A 17,591-nucleotide genomic window follows, 5' to 3' on the forward strand; every position below is an offset into this window, starting at 1 on the left:
TACACTGGGGCTTTCTGGGGCCGGGCAGGGAGCACCGTGCTTCGAAAGCCCCAGTCCCTGGGCAACCTGTTCTCCACCCGAGAGGGAGGAGATGCCCTGCTCTCAGCTCACACCTCTGCTCGATCCACAGATCCTGCTCGCTTTTAGAGCTCGTGGGTCGTGCAGCTGGGGCTTGGTGCGTCTCTTCTGGTAGCATTTTTCTCACCCTTTCCCACCCACATCCCCAAGAGGCTTAGGGGACACCTACAGCTCTGTTAGGAGACCAGATAAATTGTCCTGGCAGAAAAGGACTCCCAAAACCTGCCTTGGGAGGAAAGGAAAGCAAACCCCAGCAGGGTTGCAGTCCGTACCTTTGTGGTTGAAAGAGTTGAGCTCAGCACTGACCCTCACTGAGCAGATCCTCAGGTGTGATCCTTGCTGCTGCTTCCCCTGCTCTCAAAGGCTTCTGCTCTGAAACTTTGAGTTTCTCGGGCTCCCCTTTGGCAGCAGCTGGGTTTGGGCAGGTCTCTGCATCCCCCGGGAGCCCTTGGATCCCTCACCGCGAGGCTTTTGCCTCAAAATTTTGCGTTATTCAAGCTCATAAGCTTTAGGCAAAGCTGCCTGGTGAGGCCTCGTAAGGACTCTGGAATTAGGAGGCTGGAAGGTGGGAGTGTTTCCGCTGACTCAGGCTTGGGTTTGTTCCCTTGGGGTTTCTGTGTGGATACATCTTTTATGTTGTCTGCATCTTGTGCTACGCCTACTGACCAGGTTCGTGTTCTTTGCACGGCGTTGGGTTCAAATACTCACTGCCAGGATCTGCAGAAAGCCCTCAGCTTTCGGAAGGAGCCCCAGGTGAAACAATCAGACTGGTTTAGCTGTGTCACTTGGCTCTCCAAAATCTCACGTAAAAAAAAAAAAAAAGGATAGCAGAGACTAAAAATACTCCACCGTGCTACTTCAGACAGAAGTGGCCTTCTCTTAATTCCCCTCAGAGGAACGCTTTATGGGGAGAAAGTCTCCAAAATGCAGCAATTGTGTTTGCGTGCGCCTGTGACAACGCTGTGGAAAGCAGCCTTGTTAGAGGCTTTTGTACAAAAACAGGACTTTTGTTATAAAAAACCTGTGGGATCTGCCCGTAAGCAGATGGTCTCTCGTGGGCCAGGTATCTCGCTCAGAAAGAAGTGGCTGTTCAGGACCCTGATAATTGCTTTTTCCTCCCCAAATCAGTCCACGCAGGGTGTCGGTGCTGCCCTCCCAGGTGCCTCGCTGGGGAATCCTTCCTCTCCTCCTCAGGCCGATCACCTTAACCCCTGGGGACAAAGAAAATGCTGATCCGCTGAGGGAAGAGGAGGCTTTGGGTTTGGGCACATCCCTCGTTTCCCTTCCAGTTTGGAGGCCGGGCACTCGAGGAAGCCCCGGCAGCGCACCTGGGGCACCTGGAGAGCGGAGCCGGGGGAAGGCGCGCGGCGTCCGGAGCTGCCAGCGAGCTGCCAGCCTGCTCTGCTCACACGGGAGATGCGATAACAAATTACTCACTTCCTGAGCAGCTGACATTCCCCGCGGGAAGCAGGAGCCGGAGAACAAATAGCGCCGGCAGAGCAATTAGAGCCGAGGGTGGGAGGTGTGCGTCGTGCGGGCGCTGCTGAAGGAGCCTCTCTCCGAGGAGGAGGAGGAAGGAACGAAGCTCCACAATGAGCTCGTTCAAATGCTTCTCTTTTTTTTCTTTCTTCTTTCAGATTCTTTTTTTTTAAAAAAGGTTCAGTGAAAAACGTGCGCTGAACTTCCAAGTTACTGACTTTGCATCTTTTAAGCCGGGAGGTGCCGGCTCTGGCAGTCACGCACCGAGCGTTTTTGGCATTCGGGGTTATACAACAGCAGGAAATCTCCGAAGGAAAGCAATAAAATGTTTCTTGAATTGTCGGCACCGTCTGAAATGCCCTGCAGTTTCTGGTGGACCTTTTATCATCTCCTGATCTTTCCCCATCCAGCTCGGTGGTGGATTTTCATTTACTTCTCACTGAACCAAATCAGCTAGATTTGGTTTTAGTGTTAGCTCCTGGTAGGTCAGCCTTTATCTTTTTTTGCAAGGACAGAATTTTTTCACTCCAAAAGCAACATCTGAACAGCGTGCAGGACTTATGAGCCTGGGAGACACCTCTGCCATCTGACATCCAGCCCCTCTGCTCAAACAGGGAGGCCGGGGGAGGTTGCTCGGGGCTCCGTCCTGATGGATTTTGAGCCATCTCCAGGGATGGAGACTCCCCAGCCTCTCCGGGCACCCTGTGTGCTCTTTGGCTTGCCTCACAGTCTGATTAAAAACTAAAAATTCAGTGGAGCCACCCGTGTGTCAGCTTGGCAAGAGGAAAGGCAGCGGGCAGAAAGTAGCCAGCTTGGTGGCAAGGCGATGTTTTGCTTTCCAGAATAATGAAAGCGCTGATGAAATATTGAGGAGCTGTCCCTGCAAGGTGCTGCCCGTTGCTGCATGCCCTTTAGGGCCAGGATTTGGTGCCTTTACCCTAAAAATAACACATTAGTGTCACCGGCAAGGGAAGGTGGAGACCCCAGACCTCTGGGCCTCCTGCTTCTTCCCAAAACCCTTCCAGCAGCACCTGTCAGACCCTGCAGCCTTTTTGTGTGCTTTGTGATCGCCAGGAGCGTCCCGTGGTGCGTGGGTTATTGGGGTTATTGTGCCAGCACCAGGATTGCTCTTGGTCCTAGCAGTTGATTTCAGCAAGCTTGGCATCTGTGTAGGATGCTGAACCAGCGCGGCGAGCTGGGCAAATTAGCTTTGGGATCAGCTATAGGAACGAAGCTCTTAAGCTCCTCTTGCCCTGTTTGCTTGGCGTGGCGCTGGCAGGGGCACCCCGTGGCCGCAGCCTCATTAACTTTGCAGATCCTTAACCTCCAGCCGGGGAGCTGCTGGGTGACCTCCCGAGATTAGCGGCTCCTCCAGCAAAAAAAGGCTTTGTGGTGGTAATCCCCTATAAAAGAGAGCTCCTTGGCTGCAGGTTGGCTGGGTGATTCCTGGCAGCCCTTGGGCACGGAGCTTCGAGCCCAGCACCCGGGGGCTCGCCAGGAGCGCGGTTCTGTACGGATCAGCCTCGGGGCTGGGTTGTGTGGCCGTGTGGTGCTGGCAGACGCCGAGACCAACAAAGTGACACCGGCAGCAGCTTTGCTGAACGCTCTGACTCCTCCAGGACCAGCAGTGGGATCAGTGCAGGGAGAGCGCCACGTGCATGGGCTCCTTATTCTTACTCTCAGAGGCCAGCTCGCTCTGTAAGTACTCCGTAAGGGTGAATCTTCTTGAAATGAGGCTTTGCGAGCTGTGCTCCTGCGTCGGTTTCTGCGTGGTTGTGCCTGGGTTTTCGGCTACGAGCAAAGCTTTAATACCCAAGAAATTACAGTTTGTAGGATCTGTCACGTTCACATTTAGCTTTGAGTACATTTTTTGCTGCCAGTGGGTGTTCCTAGCACCTCAGGAGTGGTCCTTGGAAGAGTTGGGCTGGTTGGTTGTGTTTGTTTGGGCTCTTACCTGAAGCTCACGTGCACGCTGTGGTTTTCAGGAGGGTCTGCTGGGTGTGGAACTGGAAATCCTCTTTTCTGCAGCCCTTGGGCCCCTGTTTCTGCGATCGCCTTTCTCGTGTTCGGCCAGGCGGGCATGAACGAGGAGGAGCTGAGGATGGGGACGGGGTGGGGATGGATCAGATGGACGTGTCTGCTTTTAGCTGCACGGCGAGTGGTGCCAAAACCCACTGTGACTCGGAGCAGTGAGGGGTTGTTGCTGTGCCTGGTTGGCTGCTGAGCAGCCTCACAGGGTGGGCACTGCCCTCGTCCTGTGCCCAGGGCTGCCTTCAATGCTGATACATGGGCTTGATGCCATCTGATGTCCCTCAGTGCTTCCCTTTACATTTCCTCGTGTCTGCTGTCTTGCCATCCATCTCATCCCTTTTCCAGCAAGGCCTGTGGCTGAAGGAGGCCCCAGCTCTTCACCTGAGGGCAGTGGCACAGCCTGCCCATCGACACAAAGCACAAACCAACCCAACAAGCAACCAAGAACCCGACCAAACAGAGGAAGCTAAGGCAGTTTTACTTCCAACAGACCCGTTGTGACCCTCGTGTTGCAGGCTGTGTCGGTGCCAGGCAGGTGATGCCCTGGTGGGGACAGACTTACCACAGCCACTGGGTGCTCCACCAGCGTGCCATGCAGTCAAGCAGACTTAGCAGGCCCCAGTCCGAAAAGTCTGATACAGTCCTCTTAGAGAAAGTCAATGTCAAATTGCTGTTGGGCTCCCAGGTCCCTTCCTCACGCCGTTTTTCTGCTTTTTGTTGGTTTTGTAAGAGAAAGGAACGACAGCTCCTGTCCCGAGCAATGTCCAGCAGAATGCAATTAACGCCCTTGCTATCGTATCCCACACCCATATAAATAACGGTGCCTCCTGACACGTGGAGGGACACTTTCTCTTCCAAACACTTTGTGAATTCAGTGATCGTTGTCTGTTTTTATACATGATTTCCTCTGCATGCCTGGCATCACCATCCTGTGCCATCCTGTGCCTCCTGTGCCATCCCGTGCCATCCCGTGCCGTCCTGTGCCATCCAAAGCTGGCTGGGGATTTGCTCTGCCCTCGCCGCTCGAGCCAGCCATGCCAAACGTGGCCAGGCAGCAGCAGAACAGCCAAAAGGCACTGGCAGACAAGCAGCGAGCACTTGCCAAATCAGCTCGGCGTTAGGAAGCCCGTAGCATCTGCAGGAGGTAGGAATAACTCCCCTGACGGTCAGGAATTGGATCTGTTCAGAAATAATTCTTCCTGCTTTTCTTTTGGTGGTGTTTACACAGAAACGAGGTGGTAAAAGGTCACGTCCTTAGATATGAGAGCCTGAATTCCCATTCCCCAGCCTTCAGAGCTCTGGAAAGGTGATGAGATAATTCCGTGCCGTTCCGGCACCGCGCCTGCCACGCCTGGTGCCCCACAGCAGGAATTGTCCCACACAAGCTCCTGCCGGTGCTGCTACCCGAGTCCGCAGTGAGAAACACTCACCCAGTGCCCAGTCCTGGTCACCACGCTGCAGTCCTGTCACAGACAGCTCCCAAATTCTCCTGCTTTCCTCGGGAACCTCTACACTCACTGCCCAGGCACGTTCGTGCTGGCAACTCGCAGGCAGTTCGTTGTCTGTCACCTAAGGGATGATGTATGGTCGACCTCTTGGGCTCAGTTATACGACAGCAAAGGGACCCAACCACCTTCTTCCCTCTTATTTTTTTCTCAATCCCTTGGTTTTATTATTATTAGAATTTTTACAGCCTCTCCGTGTCTTTCCGTTCGACCTTGCCATGAATTCTCCCTGACCAGCTGCTACTGCAGACTTCTAGAAGAGGTGCTGCTTGGCTTTTTTATTATGATTTTTTAACAGATCAGCATTGTATATTTTTATTATTTCTTCTATTCTCTTACTTCCGTGTGCTAACATTGTTTTTGCTGTTATTAACTGCAGTTTTGCACTGAATCAGGGGGCTTTTGGAGGGATCTCTTCCTCTGCATGTAACCAGTGTCCTCTCCTGAGCTGCAGCCTTGCAAGCAAAGGGAGAAGCACTGAAAGCACACAGAGCTGTACTGAAAAGAGGGTGTACAATATTGCATTAGGTGATGAGGAGAGGAGTTTGTGTATTTTTTGATTTAATTCCTATCCAGAGGAAACTGAAAATTGCTTTGGAAGTTTGATGGTGTGGACCTGATAAATTCAGGTCTCCTGAACCCGAGGACTGATCTGAAGAATCAGGAGTCTGGGAGCCTGCTTGGAGCCTTCCCCCTGCATTTATCTTGCTCAAGAACCTCAGGACTTGCAGTCGTGCACGGGAACCAAAACCACCAGATCTGGAAATGTTTTGAACAGCAGCTGAAACAGCTTTGCTTTCTCCAGCAGTGACTGCTTTGGCAAACACTTCTACTGACCTGAAGTGTAGCTCAGACCTTGCAGGTGCTGGCTCATGCACGGCAAGCTTCTGCGTGCTGTAAACACTGAGAAACCCCTTAAACTGACCCATAACTTCCCTCGTCCTGGCCACTACCACTTGCTGCTTCAGCCTCACTGCTCTGTTGGAGCGATTTGAAGGTGAAGCTAGGACAGGATCAGTGGAGGTGTGCGCCCGGTTCCCTGGTATCTGAAGCCAGCCCCGGTGCTCAGCCTGTCCACGACTTCATCCCCAGGCATGGCACTGGCACAAGTGTGGCTGGGGTGATGCAGATGTGTCCATGAAGGCCCAGCACCGAGGAAGAGGAGGAGAAAGAAGAGGAGGAGGAGGAAGAGGAACAGGAGGCAGCAGAGGCTCTCAGCTCGCAGCTGCACCTCCTTGCTCTGATTCCTACATGTTTCCCAACGTGTCATAAGGACATCAGAAAAAGATGATGGCATATCCTCAATATTCCTCATGACAGCCCAATTTAAACAATTTTACCTCCTCTAGTCTAATTTCTTCTTCGTTTCCATGCATCTGTGTGGGGCCGGCTGTGGGATGGAGCGACCCTAATAGCCTGACCCTAGGGCCCAGAGCCCCTGGCACGCACACGGCCGGTGCCAGGCCACGAGGGCTGGCATCCCAGCGTGGGTCTTCCTAACGTGGGCAGCAAAGGAGGACGAATATTTCCCTTGGGAAGGTGGAAGCTGCTGGGCTTTGATGTGCTGTGTGCTTCGGGCCTGTGAACCAGGGGGGATTGGGCTTAAGTGCGAGGTGAAGATACACAGCTAAAGGCCCTCCAGGCACTCGGGGAAAGGTTATTCACTTAAATGATCCGGAGTTTGCCCTCCTAGTGGAATACAGAGCAAAAAATCTGTATGGGTGCTCCCTGTGTGTGATGCGAACACTTTTATTAATACAGCCAAAGGCAGAGCATCAAACGCGACGCCTGTGCGGGAGAGAAGGGGCCATGACCTCCCCTCCTCCCCGGTGTGACCGGTGAGTTGTGCTCAGCACTTCTCCATCACAGGCGTGACAGCTTCGGGCAGCTCCTCGGGGTTGTTCCTCTTCTTGTGAAAATTCTCCCTAAAGATGAGTGCGAGCGGCTGATGTGAAAGTCCAACGTTGGAAAAAAGGCAGCGCCGTGGTGTGCCAGTTCTCTGTCCTTGGTCATATTGATCAGCCTGACCTGGTGTGTAATAAAATGCAGAAAGTCCCGTTGTTCTGTATCATACTTAAGCATTTGCATCAAAGCAGTGGAAAATGAAATAATCACGAATTCTGCTTCGGCTAATTGTTCATGTCACCTCTTGGCCTTTGAATGTCATCATGGGGTAATAAACTCTAAAAGGTTTGGGTTATTGTTGTTTTTTTTTTTTGACTGTGCCATTTTCTTCCCTAATTTCAGTGTTCCCAGGAGAAATCATGGATGAAAAGCTATCCTACAAAGAATTTCTGGATCGCAATGACACCTGGGCGATGGATGACAGGGACCTGTGCTTTGAATCGCAGCCTGTGTTCAAACCCATGGAGATGGCAGGTATGCCCCTGTTACTCCTCCAACTGCTGCACCTGCAGAAAGATACCTTTCACTCCATTTTCTCTCATTTTTGATAAAAAAATATGTGAAATCAATTGCTAGTTTTTGAGGGAACCAAAAGCCAGGCTTCCCAGATTGCAACAGGCTATCAGCTCGGGAAGGAGACTGGCTGAAACGGGATGAAACCTAACTTTTTTGTGATGGTTTTGAACACTGCAGACCTGCTTAGGAAATTATTTTCTTGCTATCTGAATCCTGTATTTGCTAAGAGATTCCGTGAGAAAATTATGTGCTGTTACAATGGTGAGAAATGATTCACGGAGCAGCTGGAATGAAAGAACCACTGGTTTCTGAAACACAGCTTCTGCCCCCGCCCCATTGCTTTGTTAGGTGGAGAATGGGCTGGTGCTGTAGTTACACTCAATAGCCAGATGATAAAGTAGCTGATTAGGGCAATTTAAATACCTAGCCCATCCTCCCATCTTCTCTTTGCTGAAATGAAGCAGGTCTGTGGGTGATCTGTTGCAGGAAACCACATGTCCTTAGGTTTCACGTCCTTAGAGTATCTCCTGCACCTGCACCTGCCTAAATTACCATGCGTACTGCAGGACCAAGGCATTCCTCGGGACTGCCCTTCCTGGTGCTGAGTAAGCAAGAGGCAGCTTAAAGGTGGATAAATTCCTACATCTGAGAAGTGACAGAGCAGGCGAGCTTTAAGAATGCCAGCAGGAGGGGAAGAAGTGAACAGCAGTCTCATAAAAGTGTATGGGTTTATTGCATATTTTCATTCAGGCTCTTTGTAGGATAATTTCCCTCCAGAGGTGAGAATTCTTTGGCCACTTGTGTAACAGGTCTCCCAACCAGCACTGCTGTAATTCCTCGTTCCGTGGTGAGAAACATGGTGAGAAGCTCAGTTCAGCTTCTGCAATACTCTGCTGCTTCCGTGCAGCTTAAAAAATGTGTGTTTGAGCCTGCTCCTTGCTCCTTATTGCAAACACCGAGTTAGGGTCTGGTGCTGGGGCTCAGCCCTGTGAAAGCAATGGTTATCAGCAAAATCTTATATATATATATATTTGTATATATATATCTGTATATATATATATCACACTGTTTGTAATAAAAAGACTTGTTTAAAAATGTTATAGTGCAGAGTGAATAAAACTCAAGCACTGCCTCGTTGCTTGTGAGCCTTAAAATGCTGTCAGGCTCTCCATCAGGAGCGTCCCGTGATTCATTACTGTAGCTACAGGTAAATCACTGCACATGAAGAGCTACACCTCTAATTGATCTAAAGTAACGTGCTTTTGTTAGTCCAGGATCAGCAGCGAACTCGAGCTGTGTCTCAGAGCAGCAGCGGCTGCGAGTGGCCATGGATGTGAGCTGAGAACTTTTCCAAAGTGTTTTGTCAATCTTACCTCCAGCTGCCTGGAAGAAACCGTCTCAAATCCTTAACATTCGTCTGGCTTCATAATATGACAAACAAGCAGCAAGTTTGGGGCAGGTAGAGAATTATTTCGGACCCAAGGACTGATTCCTTACTGCGCTGGCCGGGTCCCACCCGTGCCGTTCACCTTTCCGTGCCCCTCAGCTTGCAGTGCTGGGGGCAGAAGGGCCCCGCTCACCTGCTTTAGAGGGGGCTCAGGCCCCCATGGGGATCTGAAGAGGACAAGAAAAGCCCCTCCACGCTCCCTGGACCCCGCAGAGCAGAACCCGGGCAGCCCCCTTGTGCTGCATCCAGCAGCTGCCGGCACCGAGGGAAATCCTCAGCACCCCTTTGAGCCTCTCAGTCGGTTTGGGTTGGAATGCTTCTGGGGTTTTGTTGGGTTGGAAAAAGGCAGTGATTTGGTCTTGGTGGTGCTGTCGTAAACAGCTTGGAATTAACATTTTCTAAAATTTCCTCTGAAGCGAGACATTGTCTGGGGATCTCAACCAGGCTGAGAGATTTCTGAAAGAATTCGTGGTGCTCACCCAGCGCTGACATTTGGGAGCACAATGAACACTCGCAGCTTTGCTGTCGTCCCCTGAAATAGCATGTCTGGCGAGAGACAACAAGAAGCCTTCAGCTGAATCCCTTTTCATTGTGCTTAACCTGAAGAAATCTGCGTGGTGTCTGCCCATCGGCGTGTGACAGCGGCTTCGGGAGCGTCGAGTCCATCCCCACCTTCCCGGGAAGCCAGGAGGCAAGGCCAAGGCAGGGATTGACGCCTCCCATCGAAGCCTCCTGTCACGGGGCTGTGCCCCCCTGGGGATGGACGGGGTGGCTGGCCCAGGCTGGCAAGATGTGTTGGGAATCACTGGTCACAAAACCCCCCCGGGGGCTGTAAACCTCGGGACAGTTCGTCTGTGATGGGAGCGCCACGGCTCCTTCTTTTCACGTTGCTCTCAGCTGGAGTAAGGCACAGTGGGGTCGTCTTCCCTTCATCTTCTTGTCAGCGAGGCTCTCTGCTCCCTAAGGGATGGGTTTTGGTCAGGAATCCATCTTACAAACCACAGGAGGAGACAGGTTCTTTGTACAAATCTTAGCACCTACATTTCAGGCGATTTTCCCTACCGTGCAGTCTGCACAACCGTGTTTTGCTGTTGGGCGTAAAGTCTAATTAGGGAGGTGTTTGTCCTCGATAAATAGTCTTGAAAGCAGCTCTGCCTTGGAAGTCCTTCACTCTGCTGCTGCATCACAGCAGTGCTGGTGTTGGGATCATCCCAGCACTGTTTTTAAATAACCCTATGCCACATCGTATCTTTGTGCAGTAACGCTGGCCTGGTTTTGTGTCCCCTCAGACCCCTTCAGCATGCACCGAGGGGAGAACCTGCCTGATTTGGCCTTTCCTGCTGACATGAAGAACGTGCAGCTCTTCACGGACCACGTTGACACTTCCACAGACATCCATGGTGAGTTCCTCCTCCGCATCTGTCCCTGCTGGTCTTTTTTGGTGTCTTCTCCATTGACCTTCACGTACTGAAAACTATTAAGCTGATAAGTGCACAGACCATACAATCTCTTCACATGATTATGTTTTTTTTGCCTAAAAGACTTTCTGGTAGCTGCTTCCAAGAGTTGTTTTTTTTTGTGTGTGTTTTTTTGTTGGTTTGTTACTTTTTAAGCATATTTAGGCAGAAGGAGATGGGGCATCTTGACAAATTGAGTTGGGGCTGGAGTTACTCACAGCTCTTGTCTTCATGGCTAAAGACCAAAGCTGCAGGAACTTTTTCCACAAAATGGTCTTCGGTGTTCGGGCTATTGCAGCTTAAGTGGTTAGTAACGAGAATTCATGGGAGCAGAAGCAGAAAGCAAAAGGAGAGAAGAAAGAAAAAAATAATTTGTATTTACTGTCTTGTACCTTGTCGGAAAAAAATAGATGTACAGTTCACAGTGCGACTTGTAAAGGGGAACTACTTGAGAGCGTTGCTTACAAACTGTCTAAAATGACAAATGACTGAAAAACGGCCTTTTGTTTCATTAGCACCACATGGATCCATGATGGTACCTGAACAACCTTTCCTGGGATCCCCCTATTGTCCTGCAGAGGTTCTTGACCCGTCAGCCTTTGTGGGCCTGGATTCAGCTGCAGAATTTCTGCAAGACAACGCAGGTAAGAAACAGATGTTCTGCTCTTGCTGTCTGTCTCACTGTAGGTGGCTTTGAAGGAAATACAGTTGGAAAATCTCGATGTATTAGTCCTGAAGAATCTTGGTGGGGGAGTTAATGCATAAAATGAGTCAAGATTAGAAAATATCCTTTTGGAAACAGCATTTCCCTGATCAATGGGAATGCTCTAAAGATACTAGGGGATGATTGTGCCACTGAGCAAAGAACCTGCATTGTCGGGTCCCGGGGTAACTCTTCTCTGACTGATGCAAGCTTGGACTAGTTATAATCAAATAGCATTCGTAAAGAGAACTAAGTTACCTGAGAGTGCAGTCAAAACAGCAGCAGAATCAATACCCTGAGCAAAGAAGGAGAGATTTCTGCTCAGGAAGAGCAGTCAGGCTTTGGGACGGGTTACCCAGGGAGGTGGTGAAGTCCCTGTACCTGGGGGTGTTCAAGGAGAGGTTGGACGTGGTGCTTGGGGACATGGTGTGGTGGTGGCATTGGTGGTAGGGGGTGGTTGGACCAGATGAGCTTGGAGGGCTTTCCCAACCCCTGTGATTCTGTTAGTGACAGGACTAAATGTGTTTTCCTGTAGTGCCTGAAGAACATTGGATGGGAGCTCAGCATGATGTGAAGGGACCAGATGCCTCTTTCTTTGTTGAGCCATCAGGTAAAAATAGTTTCGACTTAGTCTGCAGGAACTGTCTAGTTCCTCTCATTCCTAGAGTTTATGAGCAGCAGAAACAGAATTTGTGTCCCCGTCTGCCTTTTCAAGAAACAAAAAGCCATATTGGAGTAAAGTGGGACCTGGCCAAGAGCATTTCTGGTTCTCAAATCAACTTAGAATAAAAAAGTGTGGTTTAAATGTTGCTTAACACACATTTTCAGGTTTAGTGTTGTCAGGGATGGGGGGAACCCTGCATTACGCAGACTGCTTATCTTCGTATTTAGGGTGACAAATTTATACAGTTCCAAGCCCAACTCTTGGTATAAACTAGTGGTGTGCCCTTTTGGGGCATATAGCTGGACTTTAACCCTCTGAAAGCATGGGGTTAAGCGTGCCCTTCCGTGGGCTATGGGGACTTAAAGTTGCAGCTGTGCACAAAATAACCCTGGTAGCAGCAAGCTTGGTGGATTCCAGACTACATCTCTGTTCTGTGCTTCTCGTGGACCAATGAGGGTACCATGAATTCCAGTTGGGGTATCTGTTCAAGCATTACTGGACCCTAAAATAATAAATAGGATAAATAAAATTTACTCTAGAAAAGAAAGTCTGTAAAACTGGAATTTTGCTACTTTCAGGAGCCCTAGTCTTTGAACACACTCGAGTCAAATCTGCTGACTTGAATAATCTGTCAGAGTGCTCATGTTTACTCCTTCCAAGGACCAGTGCAGCTGAGGGAACCAATAAAAATAATTCTGGCTCTTGGGTAATCAACAGAATTTTAAATTAAATTCTAATTGCAAACCTGTATACTCTGCCCAATTCTCTTTAGACTATGGCTACAGTTAAAGCATTGAAGCTCCACTGAGGAGGACACATTTGCACTGCAGCTGCCTGTATATTACGATATTTCACCTGCAATGGGATCTTTATTGCTGATTTTGGTGAACGAGCCAGGAAGAGAGCGGTTTAACACCGATCGTGGGTAGATGGGGTGTTTGGAGCTCAGGGCTCCACCTAGGTTTCAGGGTAGAGCAGGGATGCTTTGTACTTGTTCCTCGAGTTTGTTCCAGCAATTGCTTCCCTAGGGACACAAGTGTTTTCTTAGGCATTGCACAAGTCATTTTTCTGAAACGGACCCTGCAAACAGGCTCTGGTCCTGTCCTACCCGACTGTGTTGCTGCAGTGGGTGAGCTCACTCATCACACTGCAGGCAGCATGGAGCAGGCAGCGCCTTGAGAGGGTGATTCAAATCCTGGCAAGTCCAGAAGATAAAGCTGTTTGCTGAGATCTTTCCGAGTGCTTAATCAAACTTCATTTTCTGTGCCCAGTGCCCCCCACAGTGACTGAAGCAAAAAAGCCAAATTTGCCAGAAAGCCCGGCAGCAGTGACTCCTGATTTTGTTCCTACTGCAATAACAGCATCCCCAGAAGGGGCTGAAGCTACTGATGCATCAAAAGGTGACACATCAGGTAAAGCTGCCCTTGTCTCATGACTGGTGCTGGTTTTCGACCTGTCATGAGCAAGCTGTAGTAGTGGAAAGATATGTGATGGACTCCTCGGAAGACAAAACAGCAAAGTATTAATCTCCATCAGAACTAAAGGTTTAAATAGGTTGTGTTGGTGAGAAAGAGCAAGTCTGCTAGACTTTTCAACTCTGCTGTCACAGTCCAGTAACAGACGTAATGATTCGTAAAGAATAAAATTTCTCCAAGTTTCACCTCCTGACAGTGTTAGGGTGTGTCAAGAACATGGTTATGCCATGGGTCTCCTGCTGTCTATAAACACCTTAAAGCTCTCTGTTTTAAGAAGAGAAAAAGTGACTTTAAAACAGAATTTTTAACTTATTTATAGACAGCAGGAGATTCACAGTACATAATTATTTCTTCAACATCTTATCCTTCTGTAAAATCAAGATCCTTAAAAAAAAAACAAACAAAAACCACTTGGTTTTGTTTGGTGGAGCATTGGTTCTACCTAAATACATCCTGAAGCACAGTTTTGAAAGGGACTTTTACCATTTTCCCAATTTCTTTCATTTTTCGGTTTATTACATATCTTTTAAACATATTTCCTGCTGTTTGGCAGGGGAATGCTTTTAGATGCAGTTCAAACACTGAGGAGAAATTTTATTTTTTAACATCTACTCAGCTGTGTATCTAAGCTGTTGAGGTCACCGTGCTGCACAGCGTACAGACAGTACCAGGGGCTGTTGAAAGTAATAGCTGCAGAAGAAACGTAAGAGCCAGTGCTTCTGGCTTTGGATAACTTGTAAAATTTGCCTGTAGACAGCTGAAATTTGAATGTTATTTTGAAACGAAGAGCTGAGTTTTCAGTAGCTATTATGTAAAATGTGAGTGAGGCCAAGTTTGAAAGAATAAGGGGCAGCTGGCGCTTCACTGGGTGGCAGTGCCTTCTGTATCAGTGCCCTTGCTTCTGCTCGAGGTGCAGTACTGTCCTGCCCACGAACAGTGTAAACAATATTTGAAACGTGGCTCTGGAACATTTCAGGACTTTTTCAGTTGTTGGAATACGCTGCCGTGCTCAGAAAGGTGGCACCAAAAGTTTCTGTCTCCTCCTGTAGAGTGAAAAAACCTCATTAGGATGCTGGTGTCTGTTCCGTTGGAATGTGTTGCTTGCAGTGGATCTACCCGCTCGGGTCTCTTGCCAGCTCTGCAGCGTCAGATTTTAAACAATAACAAAGCATCTTTTGGCTGCTGGAGGCTAGGAGCAGGCGGATGTCTGACACTGTAGCCAAGGATACAAAACATGGCTTGGGTGCACTGAGGAATCTGTCAGCAAGAGCAGTGCAACCTGAGCGGAGTGGCCGGGGGAGTGGTTGCTGCTGAAAAGGCACAAGAGGGCAAGGGGAAGCCATTCTCTAGCCATAATCTGCACTGTTGGGTTTTCACATTCGTTATTTTTTGTTGATTTCTGCAATCTGTTTTTCCGTAGCAGATGCACAGTGTGTTCCTGCCTCGGATGTCACGTCCATTTCTGCAGAGAAAGCTGGGTCCATCCTTGCAGGAGACACCAAGCCTCCGCAGGCTGCAGATGCTGGATTTGCACCTGCAGCAGAAGCAGAGCCTCCTCAGGCTCTGGATATGGGCTTCGCTCCTGCCCCAGAAGCCAAACCTCCTAATGGTATCGATGCCATGTTCGCCCCAGTGGTGGATACTGGCTTGAACCCAGAAGCAGATTCTAAGTCCCATCACGCCGTGGATTTGGAGTTTGCTCCAGCAGCAGACGCGGGGTTTGCCCCGGCAGCAGACACGAAGTCTCACCATGCTATGGATTTGGCATTTAGCCCAGTAGCAGACACTGAGTCTCAGCACGCCGTGGATTTGGAGTTTGCCCCTCCAGCAGAAGCTAACCACCTCCACGCCATGGATTCTGGGTTTGCTCCTGTCGCAGAAGCCAAGCCTTTTCCTGCTGTGGATTCAGGTTTTGTCTCTGCATCAGAAGCTAAGCCTGTCCCTGCAGCTGACACCAAGCTTGCTGCATCTGAAGAGCTGATAACATCTGAATCTCCTGCTGAGCATGGCAAGTCACCCTTCCACGAGCCTCCTGCAGGTGAGCTTAGCTGAAAGCTTTGTTCAGGCCAGAAATAACTTGGCAAGTGGTGTGCAAAGGCCACTCGAAGCTGGCACAGCACTAGCAGCAACGAGCCTGGTAGTGGATAGTGACTACTACAGAGATGTACAATTCTAGTAAGACTGCCACATAAAAAAACATAGTTTTTTAGTAGTTAAGATGTTTAAATGCAAGGCACATCAGAATCTTAAGTAGAGCACAGCTCCACTGACAAGATACAGACAGAGGAAGAACTTCACAAGGATTTTTCACTTAGAAAATATGAAACTGGAATAACTTAATGATTTTTTAAGGACTTGGCATTCTTTACAGAGCTGTGTGTTTGTGTTTTTTATTTTTATTTTTTTCTAGTTCATCCATGTTAGTATTTATTTTTGCATCATTATCATATACAGAAATTTCCACAGATGCTGCGGGACAGCGTTTTCGAACAAAGCTTCTTATCTGGAAAACAGTTTCTGAGGAGACTGACAGGCTTTGTTGGTGATGTTGTGACATTTCCTTGCAATGACTATAGGCATCGATTCAGGGCAGCGAGCGTTTTGCTTTTTCCATGTGGTGGACAATGGATTTTTTGTGCTGCGTGGATTTCTCAAAGGACACTCTCCTTTCTGAGAGACACGACAGTCACTATAGCAAACAGCACTGGGCAGACCCAGCGTATATTGATTGACTGTGGAAAGAGTTCTAAGTAGTAAGAAATTTTCTTTTTCATTTTTTTTTACCTTCTAATATTCTTTGGTTTAATGATAAGAGTACATTTCAAAGGAGAGAAGTTTTAGCAAAAGAAAAACCTTTTTAGAATGTAGTAGCTGAAAGGCATAGGTGGGGGAATGAAAGACTAAATACAAGCCAATACAGGAAGATTTGCTTTAGAAGAGCACTTAAGCTTTCAGGAGGGGTGAGCTGTTAGAAAGTGATCCTAAAAAGCAGGTTATCACTGTTCTGAAAGTGATGAAAACCTCTAGTTTCCTGAGGAAAATGGAAATTAGGTGAGGACGTAATTTTATCCTGCTTAATCTCATCTAAATTAAAAAAAAAAATGAAATTTTATTCTCTACATTCTGTTTTCAGAAGCACCTGCAAGCATGGAACAAGAACTGAAAGGCCCAGAGGCTTGTGTTGATCTTCCCTTAGAGAAAGCCAAAGACAGTATTCCATCTCCCAGCCACCATGAAGATCGTCTTCCGGAACAGACGAACCATCTGCCTGAACCAGCAGGTGAGAAATGCAAACCACAGCATACAGCTGGAGCAAGCACTTTGCTCTCAGCTGGTTCTTCCCAAGCACCCAGATTCTTTCTCCCAGCCACCGTTCTCCTATCCTTGTGAAGGACAAAGCAACAAAGATTTAATCTCAGGAAGGTTATAAACATGTACGAACGTGGGGACTGTGTTAGAACCAGGTGGTAGCCTTCACTTTGGAAATGACCAGCATGTAACTTGTCTTTTTCTTCCTCATCCATATTTGTTTTACATCTCTCACAATCTGTGTTTTTTATGTAATCAATCTTATTCATATTTTTAAAATACAACCGTTCTCCAAAGTGATTGTTTTATAAATTAAAACTTGTTATAGCTGTGTAGCTAGGAATTTAGTAGTGTCTATATTAATGTATCCTAAAATATCTATGAATACTAGACGATTAGCATTAGATAAGGACTGCAGACTGATAATGGAGCATTTTTTAGCACTGGTTTGATTTTTTTTTAATTGACAACTTCACTGTGTACGTAAGCACCATGATGGTCTTTGCTTCATGCTTTACCTATACTTGTGCATGTCAGTCAAAATATAAAACTGCTTCTTAAAATGGGATTGAGAGGAGGTAATACATAGTAGACAATCAAATCTTATGAACTTCATCCCTATTAAAAAGAAGATAGAACCTCTACCCTTTCCAAAGGTTTGCTTTTAAACTGCTGGTTACCTGTATTCATAGGAGCTGAAGTATTCTATTCATATTTTTTTTGTATTTCGTTTCAATTTCTTTCCACTTTCGTATTTCAGTTCCAGTAGAAGCAAAAGAAGTTGTTGCACTAGAAAACAAAGACCTCCTTGCAGAAAAACCTGTTACTGTGGATGTTACTGTTACAGAGAAACCAAAGGAGCAGGCTGAGCACAACCATATCGAGCATGCACAACCCCAGCAAGAAAAAGCTCTACAAGAACCTACAGGTAGAATATAAATAATAATTCAATTTTAGAATGGAAACGTCCTCTGGGAACTGTTCACCTTTTCCTATTGACTTCTGTGCCACCTGAGCAAGCA

General features: G+C 48.1%; 1 protein-coding gene across 8 annotated transcripts in view; it reads left to right on the forward strand.

The window, feature by feature from the left end:
* Positions 1–17,591, forward strand: part of MAP4 (microtubule associated protein 4) — a 142,006-nt gene that overhangs the window by 75,523 nt on the left and 48,892 nt on the right. For 6 of the 8 annotated variants that reach the window (XM_084282253.1, XM_084282255.1, XM_084282258.1 and 3 more), the window contains 8 exons: positions 7,341–7,472; positions 10,251–10,361; positions 10,934–11,062; positions 11,657–11,731; positions 13,057–13,197; positions 14,681–15,298; positions 16,394–16,540; positions 17,330–17,497. In XM_084282253.1, coding sequence (XP_084138379.1) covers positions 7,341–7,472; positions 10,251–10,361; positions 10,934–11,062; positions 11,657–11,731; positions 13,057–13,197; positions 14,681–15,298; positions 16,394–16,540; positions 17,330–17,497 — 1,521 coding nt within the window. The remainder of the gene's footprint in view (positions 1–7,340; positions 7,473–10,250; positions 10,362–10,933; positions 11,063–11,656; positions 11,732–13,056; positions 13,198–14,680; positions 15,299–16,393; positions 16,541–17,329; positions 17,498–17,591) is intronic. The other 2 variants (XM_084282256.1, XM_084282259.1) reach the window with 2 other exon arrangements.

Source organism: Netta rufina (genome assembly GCF_964035555.1).
Source record: "Netta rufina genome assembly, chromosome: 2".
Classification (NCBI taxonomy): domain Eukaryota; kingdom Metazoa; phylum Chordata; class Aves; order Anseriformes; family Anatidae; genus Netta; species Netta rufina.